Source organism: Lissotriton helveticus, chromosome 2_1, assembly GCF_964261635.1.
Source record: "Lissotriton helveticus chromosome 2_1, aLisHel1.1, whole genome shotgun sequence".
NCBI lineage: Eukaryota > Metazoa > Chordata > Amphibia > Caudata > Salamandridae > Lissotriton > Lissotriton helveticus.
Genome location: NC_136059.1, coordinates 1,315,073,434 through 1,315,099,250, shown reverse-complemented (window position 1 = coordinate 1,315,099,250; position 25,817 = coordinate 1,315,073,434). Strand labels below are relative to the sequence as shown.

The window sequence follows — 25,817 nt, the reverse complement described above, 5'->3', positions numbered from 1 at the left end:
TATCAGAGTGGGAGGAGTTGGGATTGCAGATGGTGGGAGACCTATACTTTGAGGGGACACTGGTCCCCTTCCGGACGTTGCAGGAACAGTTTGGCCTGCCAGACGGGAATTTTCTGCTGCACGCAGCAGTGGTTGCAGCGATGCAAAGGCACTGGAAGGGAGGGCTGGCTGAGCCGGAGACGACTATGGCATGCCAGTACGTGGTTATGGCTGCGGGCACTACCAAGGCGGTGACCTGCCTCCATACTAGAATGTTACACGAGGGACTGGAACCGCTATTGGCGCTGAAGGTAAGATGGGAGGACAGTATAGGTAAGCCCATACCGGACACGACCTGGGGAGATATTTTGAGACGAACATGGAAGGGCACGAGGAACGCTCGATTCCAGCAGGTACACTTCTTCATTATACATAGAGCTTACCTGACCCCGGAGAGGATTAAGCGGTACTTTCGGGTACATGACGCCATGTGCCCGAGGTGCTTGGCGCCTGAGGTTGACCTGGATCACCTGTTGTGGGGATGTCCGAAACTGGGGACATACTGGCTTGAAGTGGGGGAACTCCTGAACATGGTTACGGACAGGGAAGTAGATTTCGACATGGCGACATGTCTGCTGCTCTGGTTCCCTCACACAACGAGGACGAAAATCACAAGCACATTTATTGACTTAGGACTCATGTTGGCTCAGAGAGAGATCACCTGGCACTGGAAATCTAAAGAAGGCCCTTCAGTGAGGAGGTGGATGAATGAGCTGTTGAAATGGGCCGGTTGCGAAAGTATTCTTAGGATGCGACAGGCTGCCAAGACTGATAACGATAAAAGCATGGAAATGGCGAGAGCATGGGAAATGATAGTTCAAGCATTACGTGATTACATGTTAGAGGATGAGGATGAAGCACAATGAATGACAAGGGCTCCATGAGGCGTAAACAAGCAAAAGTTACTCCCGATTAGTGGCGTGCTCCATTACTACTACAGATTACATACACCCACATCAGCAGCAGTTGGGGAGGGTGGAGGGGGGAAGGGAGGGTCTGCTAGGGGTAGTTAGGCACAGCGACACAGTTACGGAGGGTGCTGGGAGATGGGACCTAGGGCTGGGTAACAGTACTAGGGCCCCCGGAGGTCTAAGGCAGGAACCCGGGAGGCGAGAACAGTATATCCCCAAGATGGTCACCACAAGAGGAAATGATAGGACTACATTGCAATAGGGGCTACACACTGAAACTACCTCCGCAGGATGTTTGGTTGTGATTGGTGATGCATAGGGGGGGGGGGGATTTTAGGGGGGTAAAAAGCGGAAACCGAATAGTGTTGTTAACCAACCACCCACGTGAGGTGAGCACTGTGACATCTTCTTGCAAATATGACCTGGCGCGCCGCCCAACCTCCGGGATGTGGGCTAAATGGCTGTGTACGATTTCCCTGTCGCCTATATGCTTTGTGATGTCGTAAGTGTACTGGTTGACCTGTTCTTGTGTCTAATTCTGCAATAAAAACAACTTAAAAAAAAAAAAATAGAAGAGTACAAAGGAAAGCACATATAGTAGAGTAGGCACCTGAAGTCAAAAAGGGAAAACATCCTTTACAACGCAACTTTTACCACGCAGTTCCTTTACTACGCAATTTTTACAACGCAAACCATTACAACGCATTGCGCTGGGGGGCGCTCTAGGATAGGGAATGTGTTTAATGTACTATCCAACACCTTCCCTACTATCCACGGGGACTGGAGTTGGAATAGTAAATTAAACAATTCACTATCCAGCGCCTAAAAGCATTATGCGTTGTAAAAACCTCGTTGTAAAAGCATGCGATGTAAAAGCATGCGTTGTAATGTCATACATCCGTCAAAAAGGGACCACATCGTTCACTAGGTTACCATTAAATCACACATCACAGACATACAAAAACACTTTATACATGTCACAAGAATTATGAAGGCAAAGGATCCCAGTTATGGGGACAGGACATATTTTTACTGGGAGAGCCAGCACACATTCTCTCCAAAGTGGTGCAGGAAAACAAATGCTCCAGGGCTCTATACTCGCACCTTTTTTTTTTTGCACTACTAACTTCTCATGTTGTTATAGACTTGGTGTTTCTAGTGGAAATATGCATCTTTCAAGGATAATTTAGGGCTTACAACTCATGTTCCCTAATACAAAATCAAAGCAATAGGGCCCAAAAAAATAAAGAGGTTTATTAAGGTTAGCAAGGCAGTCCTGGAAAGGGTAATTTCTTTTGCTACCTTGGGGGTTGTGTATGAATCTTAATTGGGGGCGTTTCCAGATGCTCACTGGTTGTCAAATGAAATTGAGGTTTGCTCAATAACTGCCCAAATTTGCAAGAAGTCTGGAGTTGGAGGGGTTGGTGTATCCTCTAAACTGAGAGATAATGAAGCTAAAAGAGCACCTATGGGCCTATGGTGTTGGTATCCAAAGGAAGGTATTCAGATATATTAGGAGCTTCCCAAACATAAAAAACCCAGCAAGGGTGAGGATCCTATAGGTGGAAAGAAGACAAAGGGCGCATCCTAGGTCTTGGAGTTAGGAATTTAGACCCCCATGCAAATCCCAACCTTGGAGAAGGGAGAGAATTTCTAACATTGGAAAGAGTGTGAGATATCTGACAACTATTAAATATAAAGACCTGGCTTTCTTAAAACACCTGTGGGAATACAGGCATGCTGCAAACAATCAGTTCCCTCCATGATTAATTCCCAGTCCCAGAGCAGGAAAAGGAAGAAGTTGAGAAGGCAACAATTAAGGTTCACACTATTCTCGTAAACAATATGTACATTTTAGTTTCAATGCTTTCAGTCAGATGTACAGTATGTTCAAGATCTGTATGACTGAGGTAAACTACTTTGAATGACAGAAAATACACCCAGACTAAAAATCGTGTCTGTAAAGAGATTTGAATGTAAGTGTTCCTTCTGAGATCCCACACATGATGTTGTGTGCTATGACAATTAAATAATCCCCCAAAAGGGAGGATTTCATTTGGAGCAAGATCAGGAAGTTAAATTTACACATTTATACATTACTAATCTGACAATCTTTTATATCTAAGGTTAAACCTACTTAACATCTAAGAACAATAAACGTAGTCATCTGTAACCTAACCACGTCTACTGGAAATCCTTCCTACGATACAACACAATCATCAAGCATTTGTAAATTATTAATCAACTACACTGAATAACTGAAAATGTGTTACAGGAAATGTGCTAATAAACGAAGTGATTTAAGCTCAATCAAGAAAACAGAGTAAGACACTTTGGGCCTGTCGGTGGTGGTCCATCCGTCTGACAGCCTTTTCGTCCGACTGCCGCATTCTGATGCATGTGGTCGGAACTTCAATGGTCTATGGGAGGGGGAAACCTCCACCTCCGAGAGGATAGGAGATCCCTTCGGGGCAGCAGTCCAAATCGTATCCCTTCAATGCCGTCGGGATTAAGATACCCCTTTCCAACACGCTGTCAGAAAGTGACTTTGGGGGCTCAAGGGGCACATGTAGTGACTCCGTGTGTCATGCACCCCATGGTGCATGGTACACATTCCATGCATGAGCACAAAGTGCTCATTTACACTGCGGCCCTTTTCCTGGGCTGCAGCACAATCCGCCGTGTAAATGAGCACTTTCCTGCTGCTTGTCGGGCAGTCTCCTGACCGCCGCGATAGCAGTCGACAGTCCACTGACCGCTATCCTATTTGGCCCCGAGTTTTTATTATATAGTTAAGATTTTTCTATTTGAAAATTCTTTTGGTTTACTTAGGAACCAGTAAATCAAATATTTTTAAAGATTATGCTAACTATGCTATTTCACTAAACACCCTAATCTGTATACGCTATCAGATCCGATGTTTTTAGGGGAATGGTCTAGCAGTGAAATGCATTCATAGTCTTTCGTCAAAAGTTCCTGGTTAGTGGGCCAAGTGGCATGCAGGGGCTTCTGGCTCCAACTGTGGTGGTTGAGGCCTTTTACTCCTGATGTTCTGGGCACGACCTACTAGAGATCCTGCTCAGCTGGGCCATGTACCCCTTCTACACTTAACTCTCACTAGCAGACACAACTTTTTCAGGGGGGAAACTGTAGATACAGGTCATTGAACATGACTCATAACTCAAAGTGCCAACAGTATGAAAAATAAATGAATGTACAGATCAGCTATTATGAGAAATAGAAGTATTTTATTTCTAACTCTACATATGCAAAGAAATACAACATTCAGAAGCAACAACACAATACCCTTGAAGGATGGGCTGGAGAAGCTGTTAAGCAAATCCCTGTCCCATGCTCCTTTGTGCAACATATTGAGGGTTATTCCCCATTCACTGGTGGCAATATCCAGGAAATGGTCACTAATAGGCTGTACTCAAGAGTCCCCCTTTGACTCTTTCGGATTTAGTAAGCGTGTCTATGATGCTTTAAGCATGCTCTCGCAGCATGAAAGGGTTCAGCAGTGCAGCGGGTACCTTCTGCATGAGCACCTGTGAATCTGCTCTGCTTGGAGAAGTAGGTCTGCCCACGGGCCTAAGCAGCATGCACCCGGTGGCTCAGGATCTCTCTCCTGAGAGCTGTTGCCATAATTCTCTCAGTTATCAGTGCAGCTCCTAGCTGCGAAGATGCAGTCAGTTGGCTTTATCCAGGGGTGAAGGGGTGGGGGTATCTCTATTTCAGCTCCCGACTAGAGCCCAACGAGGGTGTGACATCATCCATGGTGTCCACGACAATCCTCAGTGGTAAGTCAGGGGCAGTTCCCTCACAGTGCAAGTCCAATCCACTGAACGTAGCCTCATTCAGGTGGCAGCACAAATCCTTCAGCAACGCTAGTACCGGCAGACCCTCTTGGCATACGGGGTTGACACAGTACCAGATAGTACAGGCACAGGATACTATGGCAAAAGTGTCCCCAAGATAGTTAGGAGCCTCAACACTTTTCTCAGTAGCAACTTTACCGGTAGCCCCTCTGGCATACGTGGTCACCACAGTGTAACAGTAAAGGCCTGTCCAATCCAGCATTGTGCTTAACTCATGGGTCAATCTATGGCAGTTTTTTTGTAGCATACAGGTGTTCCAAGTCAACTTTGCACACAGAAGAACTACCCAACTGGTGCACAGCAAATCCCCACACCTCACACAGGGAGTCCTCACAGTAGGCCTCTCCTCTGGACCTCGCTCCCTCCAACGCTCTCCTCTTCCTCACGGGACACACTGATCTTGGCAAGGCTGCAGCCGCTGGTACTCCAGGCTCCGGGCCTTTGGTCTTTGTTTTCCAGGTTGGAGGGAGACAAGCAGGCCTTTTCCTCAGTCCTAGTTACAGGCAGAAGTATTGCAGCGCTTCTCCTTCTCACACAGCCCATCAGGCTGCTTGGCAGATGACCAGATTTGGGGTTTCAACCTCTGCTTCATATAGTCCTTTTCCAGATACCAGGCGTGATTTAGGGTCTGAGTCTTTGAAGTTTTATGTTGGGGTACTGCATCTTTCAAAGTGTACATTTTTCTTAGGAGGCAAGTCACAGCAGGCAAGGCTGCAAAGCTAATTGACCCACAACCCAATTCATGGGAGTGACCAGAGTTCGCACCTGGATGTCTGCCACAGTGACATGTGATTCAATGGATTAATTCCAGGTTCCCAGCTCTACTCTTTATAATTCCCTTATCAGCCCAATCTTCTTTCCTGAGAAGTGATCTGGCCCCTTTCTTGTGATCCATCTCTGAATCAAAGAGCAACCCATTTGAAGTGTCTATTCCTCCTTTCCCCCAGCGTATGACACACACAGCTCCCAGGAATGCAGCAATACAAAAATCTGTATGGAGGCTACCTCTCCTCCTCCAGTATTAACCAGGCAGGCCGGGCTTCTCAAAATCGAACCAGGTCCTCGATATAATGTATTAATGCAGGCACACTTGCTCAGTGTACATTTGGAGTTCCGTCCATCATTTGTTGCAGTTACACTTTTCGCCTTAAGTGGGATGGGTATGCTCAGATGTGGGTCCCTTGCTCACTGTGCCATTGGATTCAAGCTAGCCTGGCTGATGAAGGGTGACATACCCCGAAACCGGTCCCAGGATTCTTGTTTCCGGACCAGGGAGGATCTGGCTTGGCAGTTCAGTCTGGACTGTTCCCATGAGGCACAGGGTCAAGACTGATTTGCATATGGCTGGGTCCAAACTGGGGTGGCGTAGTGGGCAAAAGAACGATGGATTTAACCCAGATCTCTTCACTGGGGGGGTGAATGTTTGAATTATTCACCATTTCGTCCATCATTTGAAGCAGTTTCACTTTTCGCCCTAAGTGGGATGGGTATGCCCAGACGTGGGTCCCTTGCTCACTGTGCCACTGGATTTAAGCTAGTCTGGCTGATGAAGGGTGACACACCCCGAAACCGGTCCCAGGATGCTTGTTTCCGGTCCAGGGAGGACCTGGCTTGGCAGTTAGGTCTGGACTGTTCACTTTAGGCACAGGGTCAAGACTGATTTGCATATGGCTGAGTCCAAACTGTGATGGCGCGGAGGGCAAAAGAACAATGGATTTAACCCAGATTTCTTGACTAGGGGAGAATGTCTGAATCATTCAGCATTCCGTCCATCATTTGTTGCAGTTTCACTTTTCGCCCTAAGTGGGATGGGTATGCCCAGACGTGGGTCCCTTGCTCACTCTGTCATTGGATTCAAGCTAGCCTGGCTGATGAAGGGTGACACACCCCGAAACCGGTCCCAGGATGCTTGTTTCCGGTCCAGGGAGGACCTGGCTTGGCAGTTAGGTCTGGACTGTTCACTTTAGGCACAGGGTCAAGACTGATTTGCATATGGCTGAGTCCAAACTGTGATGGCGCGGTGGGCAAAAGAACAATGGATTTAACCCAGATTTCTTGACTAGGGGAGAATGTCTGAATCATTCAGCATTCCGTCCATCATTTGTTGCAGTTTCACTTTTCGCCCTAAGTGGGATGGGTATGCCCAGACGTGGGTCCCTTGCTCACTGTGTCATTGGATTCAAGCTAGCCTGGCTGATGAAGGGTGACATACCCCGAAACCGGTCCCATGATACTGGTTTCTGGTCCAGGGAGGACCTGGCTTGGCAGTTCGGTCTTGACTGTTCCCATGAGGCACAGGGTCAAGACTGATTTGCATATGGCTGGGTACAAACTGGGGTGACACAGTGGGCATTAGAAAGCTGGATTTAACCCAGATCTCTTGACTGGGGGAGAATTTTTGAATCATTCAGCATTCCGTCCATCATTTGTTGCTGTAACACTTTTCGCCCTAAGTGGGATGGATGTGCCCAGAAGTGGGTCCCTTGCTCACTGTGCTACTGGATTCAAGCTAGCCTGGCTGATGAAGGGTGGCATACCCGGAAACCAGTCTCAAGATGCTGGTTTCCGGTCCACGGAGGACCTGGCTTTGCAGTTCGGTCTGGACTGTTTCCATGAGGCACAGGGTCAAGACTGATTTGCATATGGTTGGTTCCAAACTGGGGTGGCGTAGTGGGCAAAAGAACAATGGATTTAACCAAAGATGTCTTGACTGGGGGTGAATGTTTGAATCATTCAGCATTCCGTCCATCATTTGTTGCAGTTACACAGTGTACATTCACAGCACACTTACTGTCCAGCACAGTCCCCTCCATGCATTGTACCATTACAAGTACACATACATTCAGTACACACATTCAGTCTCCAAACATGGCTCCACAGGGAAATTTTCTATACTGTAACAGGGTGTGCTATTTACAATCACATTCGCACGCGCTGCACAACACTTCAACCTTCATGTATTGTACTTCACACAAGCACATATACACCCAGCACACACTACACAGCGCTACATCTTTAATTTCATGTATTCCTCACAGGCATACATATGCTCAACACATGCTAATCCCACAAGTATCACACAGCCTCTGCACTATACCCTTCTCAGGCATACATACATCCGCACAAATTCCCTACTCCTGCTCAGCGGCGCACTTCACATTTACCTGATGTAGGCCGGGGGTGAGTTAAGCACAAAGCAGCAGAACTTTGAAAAAAGTGTCACACGGCAAAAAGGTTCTGTTCACTTCTACTGATCACTACACCGTACGCTGCCACCATTGCACTTGTGCTGCTTAAATCAGCCCAGCAAGACTGCAATCTGGGAGACAGCCCTCTATCATGGCGTATATGCACAATCCGTGTTTGTCTTTGACAGAAAATCAGCATTAGAGATGCAGACAACAGTATAGTTGGGCACTCAGGGCAGGGGTACACGCCTTTTACCATGCAGACGAGTTTTACCTTCCAACTTTCGCTATTTTAGCCAAGCAGTCCTGTAAAAAAATGCACGCATTCTCACATCAGAACATCTCAAATGAGCAAGTGGATCACATTTTACCACTATGTGACTCCAGAAAACACAGCAATATAAATGCATGTGAAACACTCCCCCACACCCAAATTTGCAGTCCGGTTTCTTTACAAAATTACATATACTTTTCTACTAGCGAGTCCAAAGAAGTAAGTCTAAAGTTCAGGTGATCAATAAAGTACTACTTTTAACTCAGATGTAAAATGTGTCAGGAGTGGCCTGTGCAGGTAAGAGCGGTGATTTTGGAGTCAACAGACGATGAGGGAAAATTGAAAAAAAAATTATTTCCCTCGCTCTTACCTCATTGGGCCACTCCTAAAATTCGGCACAGAAAATAATTTCACACGCTCACTAGAAAACACATATATGACTATTGTCGCCTTGTTATACCACCACAGTAAGTTTAAAACTGATTAATTGATTAACATATAAAGTAGGGAAATTACTTTATATGCTCCATGGTACCTTCATGTTTCATAAGGAATTAAAGGGGATGTGAATGGACATTATAATTTCTTTTTTAGACATTTTTACATTACCCTTGGATAAATCTAAATATAAACAGTTCATTTTAAAGTTCACTCACACTACCTAATATTAATTTGACCATCTTCACATCCTTCAGCCGCAGGAGACACCTTCAGATGTTGAATGATAGAATGTGAAGGCGAGTGACCACATGAAATGCCCAGAAAGGTGGCATCATCTAACCAGGTTAAAAGGCGTAGATTCAGTGGAATCATTTGCTTGTCATCTTTGGTACTGGAACAAATTCTGATAGAAAACAATTAAAATACAGTTTACACATTTAACCATGGTGGCACAGCAATTACAAAGTGTAATATGTATATCTTAGTATGTACAGATAGTCAGTTAAGTCAAGACAAAGGAAACTTTATTTGGCCAACATGGGCCATAAAAGCAGATAAAACACACAATAAATAAACACTATAATTTATTGTTACATAATATTAAAAGGACAAACCGATTATTCATGATGCTATGTCAAACATTCGCAAGGTATATTACTCAGGAGGCACAAGGACTAGATTGTGAGAAGACCTAAAGGGTACAAGTTAGTACATTACATGTATATATAAAAAAACACTAAACTATTACAATAACATTTCTAAAAAAAAATTTAAAAACTCTGTGCTAAAGGCCTATGAATTTCACCAGGAAACAAACAAAGACTAGCACAATTATGCTTTTGAGAATGTTTTCATGTGTCTTTAAGCACCTGTTAAAAAACTAGCAACACCAAAGTAAATCGGAGGCGAAGACAGCATTTGCAAGTAAGTCAGGGATGGCTTCACTTGAACACAATTACAGTACCCTAAAAGTGGGAGAATATATGTTTCCAGTACGTTAGGATAAAAATCACACAAACAAATTAATTGTAAAAGATCTTGTTCTGAGAAATGGTCACAAGAGCAAGGCTTTAAAGTGCCTGGCTTAGAAAAGCCCATGAGGACAGATAAACACCAGTGAATAAAATTAAACATAAATAGGGTTAAGAGAAAACGATGATGCAGGTTTTTAATATACATCCAATAAGGCTGCCCTAATGTCCCTGGACTCAAAATTAAATGTTTCCTTATTGTAGGTTGAGGAAGTTCCCCGTTTTCCCTTTCTGCCATCCTCCTGGCCAAAAACAGTGATTTGATATCTCTCAGCACACTAAGGTGCATCAGCCTATGATGTGTAAACCGCTCAGAGCGCCCTAGGATCTTTAACTGCTCTAGGACGTAACCCAACCACGGGATGTCAAGGGCCCCGTCAAGCCTCATACAACCCTCTAGGACCAACTAATTCAATGTAGAGGTGGGGTTGGAACAGATTTTTAACCATTGCATTAATGAAGCCACATCAATAAGGTCCTTGATGTAACTCTGCCCAAGTTCCTCATGTACCATAAAGGATGGCGTACAAGGCAGTTACTGCTGGGAGTCTGCGGAGGAATTTATTCCCAGACACATGCAGTTTACCAACATCTTTAAAATCCCAAACATCACTGCCCTAAGTGGCCATGGAAATACATTTATCATTGCAAACCTTCAATAGGGTGGTTAACGGTTTGCCCCCCAGTCTAATAGCAAAATCCATTGTGGCTACTATAGCTCTGGCCAAGGTATTTTTATTAGTTCTCTCTGAGGCCAAAGTCAAAGTCAAAGATAGCTTTATTCGATTTTGTTAAAAAATCATAAAAGCACATAAAAATACATAATATCTTTGACTCTCTCTGAGGCACACAGGACTCCTTTTCGTGAAACAGGAAGCTCAGATAAGGGAATGTAGAGACTTTAGACAATTCTGTTCCCCTGCAGGAGAGCCTACGTTTTGGGAAGCTTGGTGTTGCCCGTCGTCATTATATGTGACTAAGAAAAATTAATAGAAAGGTCAAGTGATACCATATAATCTGTAAAAGTATTTAAGAGCCATTACAACCCCAAAGCCATTCTGGCGAGTAACACTGCGTTGTCTGCGTATAGCAGAGCTGGGATGAGTTTAGGATCTGCTCTGGGAATATCTTTACACGCAGCTGAAATAATCATCCCAAACGTTATTAATATATAGAGTGAACAAAACGGGGGCTAAGATACATTCTTGTCTTACCCCCCGCTTGAGGTCCCAGGATGCTGAAAGTGATCCATTTTCATTATATCGGACTGAGACAGACAGATTTGAATGTGACCAGTGCACGAAAGCCACCAGTTAGACATCCATACCCATGTCTAAAAACAAAAGCCATAGTTTGGACCTATTTACATGGTCAAATGCAGACATTGGGTCCATAGACAATAGCTAAAATGTAGTGTGCAAGTGTCCCCTTTTAGCAATTGTATATTTGCCAATCACCAAGAGCAAATTGGTACATTGGTCCAGGATTCCCCCTCCTTTCTTAAAACCATATTGTAGTTCTAAAATTACATTGGAGTCATCTAGCCATTATGTTAGGTGTTCCAAGATCACCATCCCCATAATTTATGCAACTGAGTCAAGTAAGGAGAACAGGCGATAGCAGGCTGGGTGATCCCTCTCTCCCTTTTAAAAATTGTGTAAAATTGCCAGCCGTTGACTAAGAGGGAGGCAGGCCGCTCAATGTTGCTGCATTAAAAACCTGGGTCAGCATCTTGGCCCACCTCACAGGATCGGCTTTATAAAGATCCGACTGAACCCCGTCAAGGCCTGGCGCTTTCCTCCTGGCTGTGGCGACAAGGGCTTTTTGTACCTCCTCTACCCTGAAGATCAACTGTTGTACATATGAACTTGGCTTCCAAGAAATATCGTTCACTCCTACATCTACCCCTCTATAGATCTGTTCAAATTGATTGACCTATTTATCAGTGGGGATAGTACACTCCACTCTAGAAGAGTGCTGGTCAGAAAAAAAATGGTTACTGACAACTTCCCAAAATTTGGAGCTATCGGACAATACACTGGCCTGAGTTAGTTCATCCCATGCCTGATCGCTAATAGACCTGAACCCCCTCAATTCCAGGATCAGCAGGTTATGATCGCTATAGCTAATCCAGGAAGAGTATAAGGTGAGCACATCAGGAACCAGGAAAAAGTCAATGGTAGAGTAACATCCCTGCCAATAAACATTGGAACAAAATCTAGTTTTCTTGGTGTTCGAGGCAGTGCAGATTTTGAACTGTGAGAAAACTGTCCATCCGAAGACCTTGATTCGATTGCTCAAAGGGAACTGGTGGAGATAAGGCGTCCTAAGATGTCTTGCCTGAAGTGCAGTTATGCTGACAAAGGTGTGCATTAAAGTCCCCCAGAATAATAATCTTATAATATGGTGGGGGGGGGGGGGGGGCAATTCCACTGCCAGCAAATGGAGAGAGTGACATGACACCACCTTGGTGGTGCAGGCCATTTTGAGCGAGATCAGGGTTAGCAGACCACCCTTAGCTCGACCTACTGTAGCGGGAGATGCAGCTTTAAAAAAATGGGCTTAAGCCGTCCAGAACAAAGGAGTCAGATGTATCCAAAGTTTCCTGTAGTGCTACTACGTGGCAGGACCTTATTTCCACTAACCACTGACCCTCATTTCTCTTGTCTCTCAAGCCTGTTATATTCCAAGTCATTAATTTGATGACTGAATGACTGAGGGAGGTAGGGTCAGACTAGGGCAATAAAATGGGCACTTCGACCAGTGATAAAGGGGACCCTACAATTGGCACACCTACAATTGAAAGGTAAAACAAAAGAGTTTTCCCAATGGGGTGTATTGTTTCCTGCTCCTAAATCAGGACTCAAACTTACCAAACATCAATCACACCATTCATTATGTGGAACTGGAGAACACTTACCAAGAAGGAACATACCCAAACAATTTTAAAAAAGTATACAATTTATTAAAAACTTTTGTTACAAAAGATAACTATGAAAATCAGTTAAAAACATGTATAGCACAAGAATGCACAAATACAAACACAAATTGAAACACAAATTAAAACCACCTAATGTGGACGTGGAGAAAATTAATCTAAAGAGACACTAATATCTGTCTTTGTCATTTCATTTCGGAACACCGTTTGTCAACAAAAAGAGGAATATTATTCCTTTAGACTGGATTCATTGTTGGCAACGCCGAATATGACTTATGGGTTTGCGTCGACGCGTTTCGGAAGCAACAACTGATAAAGGCTTCCTTCCTCAGGACAATTTCTATTTTTATTCTCCACACATGAAGGTGTCAGACCAAGAAGGTTCTGTTGCTCGTGGAGGTCTACAAAATGTGTAGCGATCCACTGTTTTATGCCTGTGTAGTCATCAGGCTTGATTCCTCCTTTCTCAATGTATGGTCAAGCGCTTTTATTTCACAATTTGTCTGTTTGTAGATTAATCCAATGCGGGTCTGGCACAGTCCTTATTATTTGTGCAGACGGGCGTACTGGATATAACGCTTCCCTTCTATTTTTAGTTCTTTATTACTTAAAAGACGGATCCGGTTTCCGTAAAGGGGGTTCTATACTGCAGCCGGGTATTTCGACACACGTGGCTGTTGTCTGCACACGGCGGGTATTCCCGGAACTGCTCGGCGTGGCGTCTGCTTAATCACCGCTTCTTTTTTTAAATGTCCACCAACCGCCAAAAGAAGTTATTTGTCAATCTATACTATAGATTGACAAATAACTTCTTTTGGCGGTGGGCTAATTGTAGGTGTGCCAGATTTGCTCCCCTGGAGAGCCTAGACTCTATAGATTCTATAGAGTCTAGGCTCTCCAGTGGAGCAAATCTGTGGGCCAAGGGTTGGCTGATCTTGTCTATAGATGCTGTAATGTCCTTGATAGTGGAAAGACCCTGCTAGTATACATACTCATGGGGTATGACATGCCCATAGGGTAGAAGAAATTTAAGAAAATTCCATGGTGTTGCCTTTGTGTTATTACTTATCTTGATAAAACGTCCCTTCCTCGCATAATATTGGTTAGTTAGGCCAAACTCAAGTCTAATTTGGGCTGGTGATGCATTTGTTGGGAGATGAAATTGTAATTTATATGTTTTAGATACAGCATTATTTATTGTTTCCGTATCCCTTCCCATTAATGACTCACTGCCGTATGTGATTGTTGGTAGTAATCTTGCCGCTATAACCTTTAAAAATGGCCCATATGAGAGGTTGCCCAGCGATCTCTGCAAGATTCTAAATGCGGCTGTTAGGGAGTTGGACTTCCTCTGAATATCTCTTATTTGTGGCTGGTAACTACCCCTCTCATCAAAAAGTACGCCCAGGTACTTATATACTTCCACCTGTTCTAGTTTGGTGTTTTCCATATACCAATTACATTTTTTTCTTAATTTTTTGCTCTTTGCGACAATCATGATCTTTGTTTTTGTTTCAATGATCACCATCCCATTTTCCCTTACGTAGGTACATGTTCCAGAAATTAGTCGCTGCAGCCCAATTTTTGTTTGGCTTAACAGGATGGCATCATCGGCATACAGTAAGTTTGAAATATGCCTATCCGCTAATTTCGGGGGGTGAGCATTTGATTCATCTAAAGTCCCTGACAAATCGGCCAAGAATAAATTAAAAAGAAGGGGGGCCAGTACGCAGCCTTGTTTTAATCCTTCGTTGGCTGGGATTTCCTTCGACAGCGTTTGCCCATCCCCCATCCTTACCCTGACCCAAGTTTTGCTATACAATAGCTGGATCATTTTCAATAGGGCCGTTGGATTTTTCATTTCTCTAAGCTTTTTTCACAGTAAATTCCTTTGAACACAATCGAAAGCTGATTTAAAATCAACGAAACAAAGAAACAAGGGCTGTTTAAGACTAATTGACTTGTCCATTATTAGAGATAAAGCCAAGATGTTTGTTGATGTCCCCAATCCTTTAATAAAGCCCGTTTGATTCAGTGGCAGGACCTTACTTTCTATTGCCCAGTCATTCAACTCATTCAGTAAGATCCTAGCATACAACTTGTCATCTGTATCTTGAAGTGTGATGAGCCTGTAATTTTCTGCAAGCTCACAGTTCCCTTTTTTGTAAATTGGCGTTATTAATGATCCTCGCCATGACTCTGGGATAACGCTTTTTTTAATAACTTCATTAAATACCCTTTCTAAATGTGCTGCCCATAGATCTGGATTCTCTTTGAATAGGGCAAAAGGGATACCGTTGGGTCCTGGTGCTCCATCTTTCTGTTTTTTAATTAATTTTCTTAGTTGATCTTTTGTTACTACAATTGGGGTTTGCATATCTCCATCGTGGATATCTGTCGGTTGGCATTCAATTTTCTCTATTGTCGTACTATTTTGGTTCAAATGTTTTTTAAGAAATGTCACCCATTCCTGCTCAGTCAGAATGGAGGAAACAACCCTTTTATTTGGTCTAGCCAAACCATTTATAATTTTCCAGAACTCTCCTGTGTTTATCGGTTTGCTTGCGTGGTATATTTTTGTCCAAAGCGCTTGTTTTGCCTGATTTTTCTCATCTCATATTAATTTCCTTAGATTTTGATTTGCAGCTTTCAGTTTGCCTGATGTTTCCTCGTTAGGAATAGTTTTCTTAATTTGCCTTATCATCTTGTTCTGTGCTCTTTTTAGTTTAGTAATGGTATATGGCAGGTTTATGTATGATTTGTTTTCCTTTTGATCATCATATTGATTACTTTTATTCCGTCGCAGCTGAGGTTGGGGTTTAACCAGCATCATGGTAAATTTTACCCATTGTTCTATCGAGGTTTCAGATGATCTTTCATTAAAGCACAATTCTATTATTTGACTAACTTGATCATTCGAAAGAAAGAAAATATTAAGTAGTGCAGTTATAGAGTTGATTAACTTGATCATTCATCACATCCTTGTTCCTAGTAGTCCAAATTAGTTTTTTATAGTTTACTGTTCCAATATGACCCGGGGCAGTTTGATACAGTTGATTTGCCTTATTCATAAGGTTGATCGTTGTTATCTGCTGGCAAGGATCACTATCTGTGACTTTCTTTATTTGATATGCAATGATCTTATGGAAGGCATTAAGGGATATCATTGTGTAGTCAATCCTTGACCTTGACTTTTTCTTAAAATATGTATACGATCGAGGTGAATCTTCTTTAAATCGACCATTTAGTATACGCAGGCCCATCACTTCCATATCTTTGACAAAGGATATTGCAATTTTATTACTAGACGGCAAGGTTTCTTTTCCTAAATCCTGTTGTGGGATAGACCATTGATAATCCTGTGTTTGAAAGGTGTCATCCCTTGTGAAGATGGCATTAAGTTAAGGTTAAAGTCCCAAGACACAATAAAATCAGCTAGAGGGTCTAACAGCATTAACTCCGCGAGAAGGTTATACAGTATACCGCAAGTTGACTCCCTACTAGGGCCTGTTGGCTGAATATAAACATTAATCAGATATGCAAACTTTAGTTCCTGTTTCGTTGTTTCATATTTCAATTTAATTATTAAAATATTTGCACTTTTTGACTCGAGTCGTTCATGTTCAACCTGTAAGTCCATGGAAACGAAAATTGCTAGCCCTCCAATGGGACGACCAAATTTGTGGTTTTTATTTGCATGCTGAAAATAACCTTTGAATCCATGTAGAACAAATGGTTTGGTTTCCCACGTTTCTTGTAAAAAAATAATCTGAGAGGGGAGCAATATTGAGCCTATATGAGCATTGTGAACCTTTGCTCCAAGACCATTTATATTCCATGAACACAATCGGACAGGACCTATCTCCTCTGCTTTGACTGTGGAGCACCTAGTAGTATTAAATCATTGTTCCTTATTACTGTGTAGTGACTTGGTGATCAATTTTTCATTTATTACAGGGTTTTTGCCCATAGACTTTTGAGACAACCATTCTCCCACTTTATTGGGTGAATTTCCTCGGGCGTTTTTTTGTACTGGTACTATTTGTCTGTCTATTTTTGCATGTTTGGTATTTTCTTCATCAATAAGCGGCGTTGGATAGACCGTTGGGCCTTGTTTCTTAATTAATATACCCCAAGCTCTGAATGCGTGTTGTTCTGTCAAAATCAATTCCGCTATTACCGGGGAGTTTAGTGTAATTAAAGTGGGAGCATGTGAATTCTCGTGTCCTGGCATAAATTCAATAGAATGGATATCCTTACTCACTATCTTCGAGAGGGATGGAATTGACATGAATAGTCTGAGTATATTGCCTCGATTCAGGGTATCTTGCCTACCTCTAGACTCAAATTCTGGTTTAAAGATAATTTGTACTTTGTTATTTGGTGAGTAATTGTACTGCGTGAGGTTTCCATTTGATGACTTTGTTTTGAAGGTAATTCTTTTTACCCCTTCACTACTTTCTATAACCAACTGGTCCCATTCTGTATTTTTTGAATTATCTTTGTCTTCCTCAGTTGTACTGGATTTGATGGATAATTCTGGTTTTTCACCAGCGTGTTGATATTGCTGGTTTGTCGTATTTATTACTACTTTTATTGGGGTTTTATCCTTCCTTCTTTGGTGACTGTTGGTTAATGGACCCGTCTCTTCTTCCTCCTCCCATTCAAATATCTCTTCCTCCGATTGAGGCGAATTATCCATGGTCCTTTTATCTTCCTGCTGTTCCTTTATTTTCCATACCTCCGGCTGTATTTTTTGATCTTTATTCACCCGTTCACCTTTGAATTCTAGATTCCTTCTACCGGTGTTTCCATCCTGTTTATTTTTTTCGTTCTCTTTTTGCTTTGTTTTGGCGCATTTTTCATGAACAAATCCCTTGGATAATTTTTTATCAAATAGTGGGAAGTATTTGTTAGTTCCAATCATATTCGATATTGCGACCTTTTTCCCTTCATTAGTTAATCCTATTTCCTGCCTGTTTAAATCTAAGATTATCTTCTGTTTTTGATCTACAGTACTATCTTTCCCTATCTCGTATCTATTCCCATCTATAGTTGTTATCTGGTCTTCATCTGTTTTTATTGTAACACATTTTTTAGTTTTTAATTGTTTCCTTGCTTTCCGTAGTTTTTTCTTTTGACGTTTGGACAGCATAGTGAAGTCATTTATATTATCTTCCTTAGTTTCCTGATCTTCCCTTATTTCAGTATCAATAGTATCCTCCCTTATACAGTCCATTGATTGATCATTGAATGTGTCCATGTCCATTATTCGATGTTCTTCACTAGATGCTACTGTTTTTATGTATGGATTTGTAGATAATATTTCTTCCTGGCCCTTATTTTCTTTGAGGCTGATCAATTCATTTTCCATCTTATTATTTATTTTGTTGTTTTTACTGTTGCCTTCCTTGTTTTCATAGTTTTTACCTTTTTTCATTTTCATACTTCGTTTAGTGTCTTCTATTATACTGGTCAGAACATCTGGTATTGTGGCAAGTTTATCTATGATTGGTGAATAGATTTGTTCCTTAGATAATTTCTCATGCTCTTTCTGGGCCCTAATTATTAATCCATTTAGTTGAGCAATTTTATTGTCAATCCCTACAACTGTATTTGCCATTGTTTTTAGCAGTTCAATTTGTATATCCACTTTGCTGGATTGGTATTGTAATGCTTCCAAAGTAAGAGTCGATGTTTGGTAGAAAATATCCCAACTTATTTCGAAATTTTGTTCTTTTATTCCCAATTGGTTATTTTGTATAGTTTTCTGATTTTGGGGGTTATTCTTTACAGCTGTAGTTTGTGTTGTCATGTTGTTCTCACAAGTATTTTCTGCAGATCTATATTCAACCAAGCTTTCATTTATTTTTCCATCTAATCCATTATTTAGAAACCTCCCTATATCTTCCTCTCCTGTTAGATTGCCATGACTTATGCCTTGATGTTCACTGTCCTCATGTATATCACATCCCTCTTCATGTTCATATATATTCTGAAGATTTAGCGAGTTTTCATCAAGTGGTATGTGTAACCTTCTATTTATTTCTACATTTACTTCTATAGGTATCCTTAGGAGTTTTTGTTCTTTCGTACACTCCTCATTAATTTGGTTGTTTTCATTAATGTTGCACTCGGTATTTGTGGTCTAATCACTTATTTCCTTGTTCACTACCTCCGGTGTACTGGTTTGAGAGTTACACTTCCCGTGTTGTAAGCATTTCTGTATACTCAGTTTATCGATTATTTCACTGGCTATTGGTTTAATTGGGGTCTGTAAGTTTGCATTTTCTCCCTCAAACTGTTTTGTCATGAACACCCCCATTGGATCCTTCAGGAATGAGAATTTCTCTGGTATTTTACCTGACTTCTCAAACATCCTGGCTATTGGGGAGATTAACGACTGGTTTCGTTCAAATATATTTGATTCAACCTTTTTCGCTACCTTTGATTGTTGCATTTTCTTTGTGCGTTTTACCGCTATTCCTGTTGTTCTCTCCTTACCAGAACGCATAATTCACCAATATGCCCAGTCAGATCACTTTTGTTCTCCTCCTACTTATCACTAATTCTCCAAACTGGTTAGGACCTGAGTTTTCGTTCTGTTTTCAACACCCTTTACAGTCCCGTATCAGCTGACTCCACCTCCCCAGCCTGTGTGCTCCTCTCCCCCCACAGATTCAGTCACCTTTTGAATTAACAAGCAACCAGACAACTGCAGGTTCCGGGAACACCAGCCATCGGGGTCAAGCAGTGGAAGCTGGTCGAGACCATGTAGCGTGAAACGTTTAGGCGATCAGCATTCTCCACTCTCCTTTCTCTCACTGAGCCGCCGCTCCTGTAACTTCTGTTGCGGTCGCGTTCGTGGTGAAGCGCTGGAGAGCTGGAGCAGTGGAGAGGCGAGATTGTGAGCTCTGGAGGCCCCCTGCACTCACACTCCCGCTCTCCGCACCACACTACACGGGGGGCAGGGAACAGGCAGGTCCTCAGCCTAAAAGCTGCTCGCCGCTCGCACCATGGGAGAGGCGGAGGGGCCGAAGACGATCAAAATCCGTGGCACTACCCACGCGTCCTCTCACTCCTCTCACTCGGGTCCTCCAAATCTCTGAGATCTACTGCTTCAGTCTGCAGTGGGTACCTCTCTCTGGTGTATGTGGGCCAGACTGGGGGTCCAGTTCCCTGTCTCTGGTGCTTCCGGGCTCTAACCAGGGCTCTGCCGGCTGTTTGGCGTTGTTATGGTTCTCTCTACCCTTCCTCACCTTCCGTGTTTCTCCTCAGCACCCTCTCCCTTGTGCCTGAGTTCTCTCACCTTCCGGGGGCCGCTGGGGGCCTCGCAACACAAGCCACGTCACCAAACGGGGCTCAGGCGGCCTAGCAGCGCAAACCATGGCACAAACGGGACTTCTGTCGGCCTCGCGGTTCAAGCCGCGGCATCAACCGTAGCACCAAAGGTGAGCACCGTCGCGGCACCGTCTCGGCTGGCTCAGCTTCTTTTTTGCCCTTCAAGACCGAGTTATGCCTCTGGAATCGCCAGCCGCCGCTCCCCGTTGCTCTCCTCCACCTCCGCCTTCCAACACAGCAGCGGGTCTCGGGTCGCACGCAAAACCAGGGAAGGATTTCTCAATAGCAGTGCACGGCAATAGGTATCCAACCGAGCTAGCTACTGCATATGGGAAGCCATATAATAACTCTTGAAGTCTGGACCATTAAGACCACCCTCCGATATGGACAGGTGTCATTTTCCAAAGCAGTTAGTTCTACTAGATCTGCCTCATGCTACTAGATGTACTTTAAGGTTGTTTGAGGCTTCCTCTACCCAAACACCTGACCTTAATGTGATTTCCTATTACGAAGGTAAGATTAAACTATAGAGGGCATTATGAGCACAATCAACTTTTAAAAGACCCTAAAGCAATCAAGGAGATTTGGCTCTTAATTATTGTAGCGGATAGGTTCTGTCCATTTAGTCCACCGGGCTTTTTTTCCCCAAATTACTACCTTCTCTTATTTTTACCCTTCAATGTGCGAGTCTCGTTTCCCGATTCTCACTCGTGGTAAAGTCACGCTAATTAAACTACGGTCAACCCCCAGTGTATGTATTTTAAGATAAGCCTGCTGCTGTGGTGAACTAGGGCAAGAGGCACTGGGCTGGTTAAATGTACATAATGGGTGCTCTGACAGCGGTCTACGACTAGTGTTTTACCTCATATGCCCTCAAGTGCTCTGTTTGTGGCACTGTGGATCATAGTTCCTTGTGGACCAATTTGCCTGCTCGAGTGGGAGTCACATTTTAACCAATTTCAGTGGGATGATGTTTTCAAATGCCTTTGGGCAGCCATTAATTACATTCTGTAATGTTTGATGGCAGGTAGATTGCAGTCACAGATACCGGTTACTTCGATTTCCAGATTGGTCAGGTTAAGATCCTGCTAAACACAATCTTGTATACTGGGAGAACATATGCATTTTTGGTGCGGTGCTGCTGAACAGAATGGTAAAAAGAGCAGATGATGGACAGAATGCTAAGCAATGCAAACATTCACCCCCATTCAACAGGCTTTAATCCATCGTTCCAGTTCGGGCTTGAATGTTTCCATGGGGAGTAGGGTCAAGACTGATTTGCATATGGCTGGGTCCAAAATTGAATGGCATGGTGAGCAAAAAAACGATGGATTTAGGACCAGATCTCTGTACTGGGTGTGAATGTTTGACATTGTTCAGCGTTCCGTCCATCAATTGTTCTTTTTGCAGTTGAACAGAATGGTGACATGGCTGCTCCAGGTCAGGGGAATGGTTTCAAAGTAGTTATGTTGCGGGTGTCGTCAAAGATTCAATCCGAGGTGTGTTGGAAGAGAGATGAGCTGTTTGAACTGCAGAGCAGAAAATCCAGAAATGTACTATTTAATTGTTAGAAGAGGGAAGCAGCTGATCACGGTAGTATTTACTAAGCCAAAGACATGAATGGAGAGGAGAGTGCAGGAGAGGGCTAACTCTCAAGCCTCTCATTTCTCCTTTTGTGTGGATTTGCTGGGAGGGGCAGAGAAACTGGTGTGCTAGTATGGGGGGGGGGGAGGGGGGGGGGACTGGTGGGCTGGTACCGGTGGTAAAGCAGATGCTAGCGCTATGCAAGCTCCATTGCATATTTTCGGGCTATAGTTTTGATTAGAAGCGAATGTCAGTGGGCTTTACTCCCCTCCACCGATAGAGCTAGGAACATTCATATACTGTGCACGAAGAAAATTGACACTCCTATTTATAAAAGACACACCTAGAGAGAAAGGTTAAGTGGAAATGAAATAAAAATGTAGCATCCTTATCACTGCTGATTTCATATTCCGGTACACTCCTACGCTCACTAACAAACAAAAGAGTAAGATTTTGAATGATCAAGGGGAGTCATAAGAAGACACTGCTGATGTCAACTTCGATTTCTGCCCTAACGTGTGACTGGAAAGATTTAAGATAAACCACCTTAACATGATATAAAGGCTTCAAGGGAGGTAAGGCCATCCCACAGAGCAACTCAGCCCTGCTGATTATACACCTGCTAAGTGTACAATGTTCCAAGCATTCACCTTAGCTGGGAGGATAACTGTAAGCTTGTGACACAGTGAAGGATCGAATGCTACATAAAATCACTTCCTCCGCTTCAGTTTTTTAAAATATTCTATCAAAACAGAAACCAAACTTACTTGTACTTCCTTTCCAGGTAGTGCGTCACCGCAGAAACTTTTAAACCATTCCCCATTGCTCCTGGCTTTACTGTGGGGTCCATCATTCCTTTGTCACCTGCAGAAAAATCATAAAATACATTCTTGTTTACCAGTTCTCGTCAGGACCAGGCTTGGCAACAAGAAAGAGCACACAGTGCTCAAGAAGAAGAGAAGTATACTGAACACCCTTGCTTGTTGCACCAGACTAAGCTCATAAATTACATTAGGGCCATAAGAAAATCACTGGCAGTCACTAGATGGCACTCATTCCTTGAATTATATTTTAAACTTGTAAACAGCTATCTCTCTGCTTAAAAGGATGGCCGAAATATGCAGAACAAACAGGCTAAGGGATAAAAGGAGCAGTCTTATATGATTTGGAGCGTGGGTGGACAGATGGAGACAGTGTGGATCAAGAGAGTCAAGAGGGGAAGGAATACACAGACCAGATGGGAGTAGTAAAAGTCTATGAAGACTGAGCAGGCATTTATTTTTACATTTTTGCAGTTTTGTATAGCGCGAACTCGACCCCAAGGTATTGGAGTGCTTTACACGCCCACCAGTTACGTTACACAAGGACACCTTCATTTCTTGGTAGGCGCGGGGAGATTAAGTGATTTGTCTAGAATCACAGGATGTTGAGCCGATGCCGGGACTCGAACCTCGTTCCCCAGCTCCAAAGACGTTACGCCAAACCCTCTCGCGAGGAAGAAAGGGCAGGCGCATTAGAAGCATGAGCACAATTATGCATGTGAAGGAGGAGAAGGCAACAGGGTAAAGAAAGTAACGGTGAGGATGCTGTGAAACTGATTTGGTGCAGGCCAGGCCCATGGGATCTTAAAAGAGCTAGTGGGGCGTGGCCAAGATGGCGGCGGAGTAGGACGTGCTTTACAGTCGCTCCGGCGCCACGATAATCATTGCTTTGTCTAGCACCCTCTTCGGTGCCCATCCAGACACAAATTTGGGGTGCCCGGTGCACCGTTGCTGCCCTGCCGAGATCCGGAACTCCATTTCGCCACGACGGACCGTGGAAGTGTGGTAGTCGGACGTGCGGCCTGCACCCACGCGAGGCCTAGACGGAGATCTGGGCTCAACTGCAGGAGGGAGCGTAACTGAGGCCGCGGTGTGGTGCGATACCCGACGGCTGGAGAGGGAGCGCTCTAGGGCCCTGGGTGGCCTAGCGAGAGGACTCCCCCGACTTGCTGGTGAGGCCTTGCGACTCCGCCGAGGGTGTGCTTAGAGACTCTGGAGCGCACTGAGGCCTGAGCGGAGAGGAGGTGAGGCGGGGCACCGCTTACCGGGGACGATTCATAAAGGGGGGTGGTGATGGACAGAGCATCTGAATTAAACAGAACACTCATACCCAGTCAAAAGATCGAGGCTTGATCCATCACCGTTTTTTAGATCACTGCACCATCCCAGCTCAGAACCTGGCTATATGCAAATTAGTCTGACCCTGGCCCAGTGCATCATGGGAACAGGGCAGACCAAACTACCAAGCCAATTCTTTACTGGAAAGGAAACAAGCTTCCGGGGACCGGTTTCTGGCATTGCAGCCGTCTTCGGCCCGGCTTGCTTGAATCCTGATGGTGCAGTGAGCAAGGGACTCATGTCTGAGCATACCCTGCCACTCCTATAGTGGCCAAAACGATTCATTAAAGGGGGGTGGTGATGGACAGAGCATCTGAATTAAACAGAACACTCGTACCCAGTCAAAAGATCAGGGCTTGATCCATCACCGTTTTTTAGCTCACTGCACCATCCCAGCTCAGAACCTGGCTATATGCAAATTAGTCTGACCCTGGCCCAGTGCATCATGGTCACAGGGCAGACCAAACTACCAAGCCAATTCTTTACTGGAAAGGAAACAAGCTTCCGGGGACCGGTTTCTGGCATTGCAGCCGTCTTCGGCCCGGCTTGCTTGAATTCTGATGGTGCAGTGAGCAAGGGACTCATGTCTGAGCATACCCTGCCACTCCTATAGTGGCCAAAACGATTCATAAAGGGGGGTGGTGATGGACAGAGCATCTGCATTAAACTGAACACTCATACCCAGTCAAAAGATCAGGGCTTGATCCATCACTGTTTTTTAGCTCACTGCACCATCCCAGCTCAGAACCTGGCTATATGCAAATTAGTCTGACCCTGGCGTAGTGCATCATGGGAACAGGGCAGACCAAACTACCAAGCCAATTCTTTACTGGAAAGGAAACAAGCTTCCGGGGACCGGTTTCTGGCATTGCAGCCGTCTTCGGCCCGGTTTGCTTGAATCCTGATGGTGCAGTGAGCAAGGGACTCATGTCTGAGCATACCCTGCCACTCCTATAGTGGCCAAAACGATTCATAAAGGGGGGTGGTGATGAACAGAGCATCTGAATTAAACAGAACACTCGTACCCAGTCAAAAGATCAGGGCTTGATCCATCACCGTTTTTTAGCTCACTGCACCATCCCAGCTCAGAACCTGGCTATATGCAAATTAGTCTGACCCTGGCCCAGTGCATCATGGGAACAGGGCAGACCAAACTACCAAGCCAATTCTTTACTGGAAAGGAAACAAGTTTCCGGGGACCGGTTTCTGGCATTGCAGCCGTCTTCGGCCCGGCCTGCTTGAATCCTGATGGTGCAGTGAGCAAGGGACTCATGTCTGAGCATACCCTGCCACTCCTATAGTGGCCAAAACGATTCATAAAGGGGGGTGGTGATGGAAGGAGCATCTGAATTGAACAGAACACTCATACCCAGTCAAAAGATCAGGGCTTGATCCATCACCGTTTTTTAGCTCACTGCACCATCCCAGCTCAGAACCTGGCTATATGCAAATTAGTCTGACCCTGGCCCAGTGCATCATGGGAACAGGGCAGACCAAACTACCAAGCCAATTCTTTACTGGAAAGGAAACAAGTTTCCGGGGACCGGTTTCTGGCATTGCAGCCGTCTTCGGCCCGGCCTGCTTGAATCCTGATGGTGCAGTGAGCAAGGGACTCATGTCTGAGCATACCCTGCCACTCCTATAGTGGCCAAAACGATTCATAAAGGGGGGTGGTGATGGACAGAGCATCTGAATTAAACAGAACACTCATACCCAGTCAAAAGATCAGGGCTTGATCCATCACCGTTTTTTAGCTCACTGCACCATCCCAGCTCAGAACCTGGCTATATGCAAATTAGTCTGACCCTGGCCCAGTGCATCATGGGAACAGGGCAGACCAAACTTCCAAGCCAATTCTTTACTGGAAAGGAAACCAGCTTCCGGGGACCGGTTTCTGGCATTGCAGCCGTCTTCGGCCCGGCTTGCTTGAATCCTGATGGTGCAGTGAGCAAGGGACTCATGTCTGAGCATACCCTGCCACTCCTATAGTGGCCAAAACGATTCATAAAGGGGGGTGGTGATGGCAGAGCATC

At 44.1% G+C, this 25,817-nt stretch overlaps 1 protein-coding gene across 1 annotated transcript in view; it reads right to left on the bottom strand.

The window, feature by feature from the left end:
- Positions 1-25,817, bottom strand: part of ELP1 (elongator acetyltransferase complex subunit 1) — an 861,256-nt gene that overhangs the window by 569,629 nt on the left and 265,810 nt on the right. Inside the window, exons 13-14 of the mRNA XM_078676240.1 lie at positions 22,393-22,489; positions 8,952-9,134 (exon numbers count right to left, since the gene is read on the bottom strand). Coding sequence (XP_078532366.1) covers positions 8,952-9,134; positions 22,393-22,489 — 280 coding nt within the window. The remainder of the gene's footprint in view (positions 1-8,951; positions 9,135-22,392; positions 22,490-25,817) is intronic.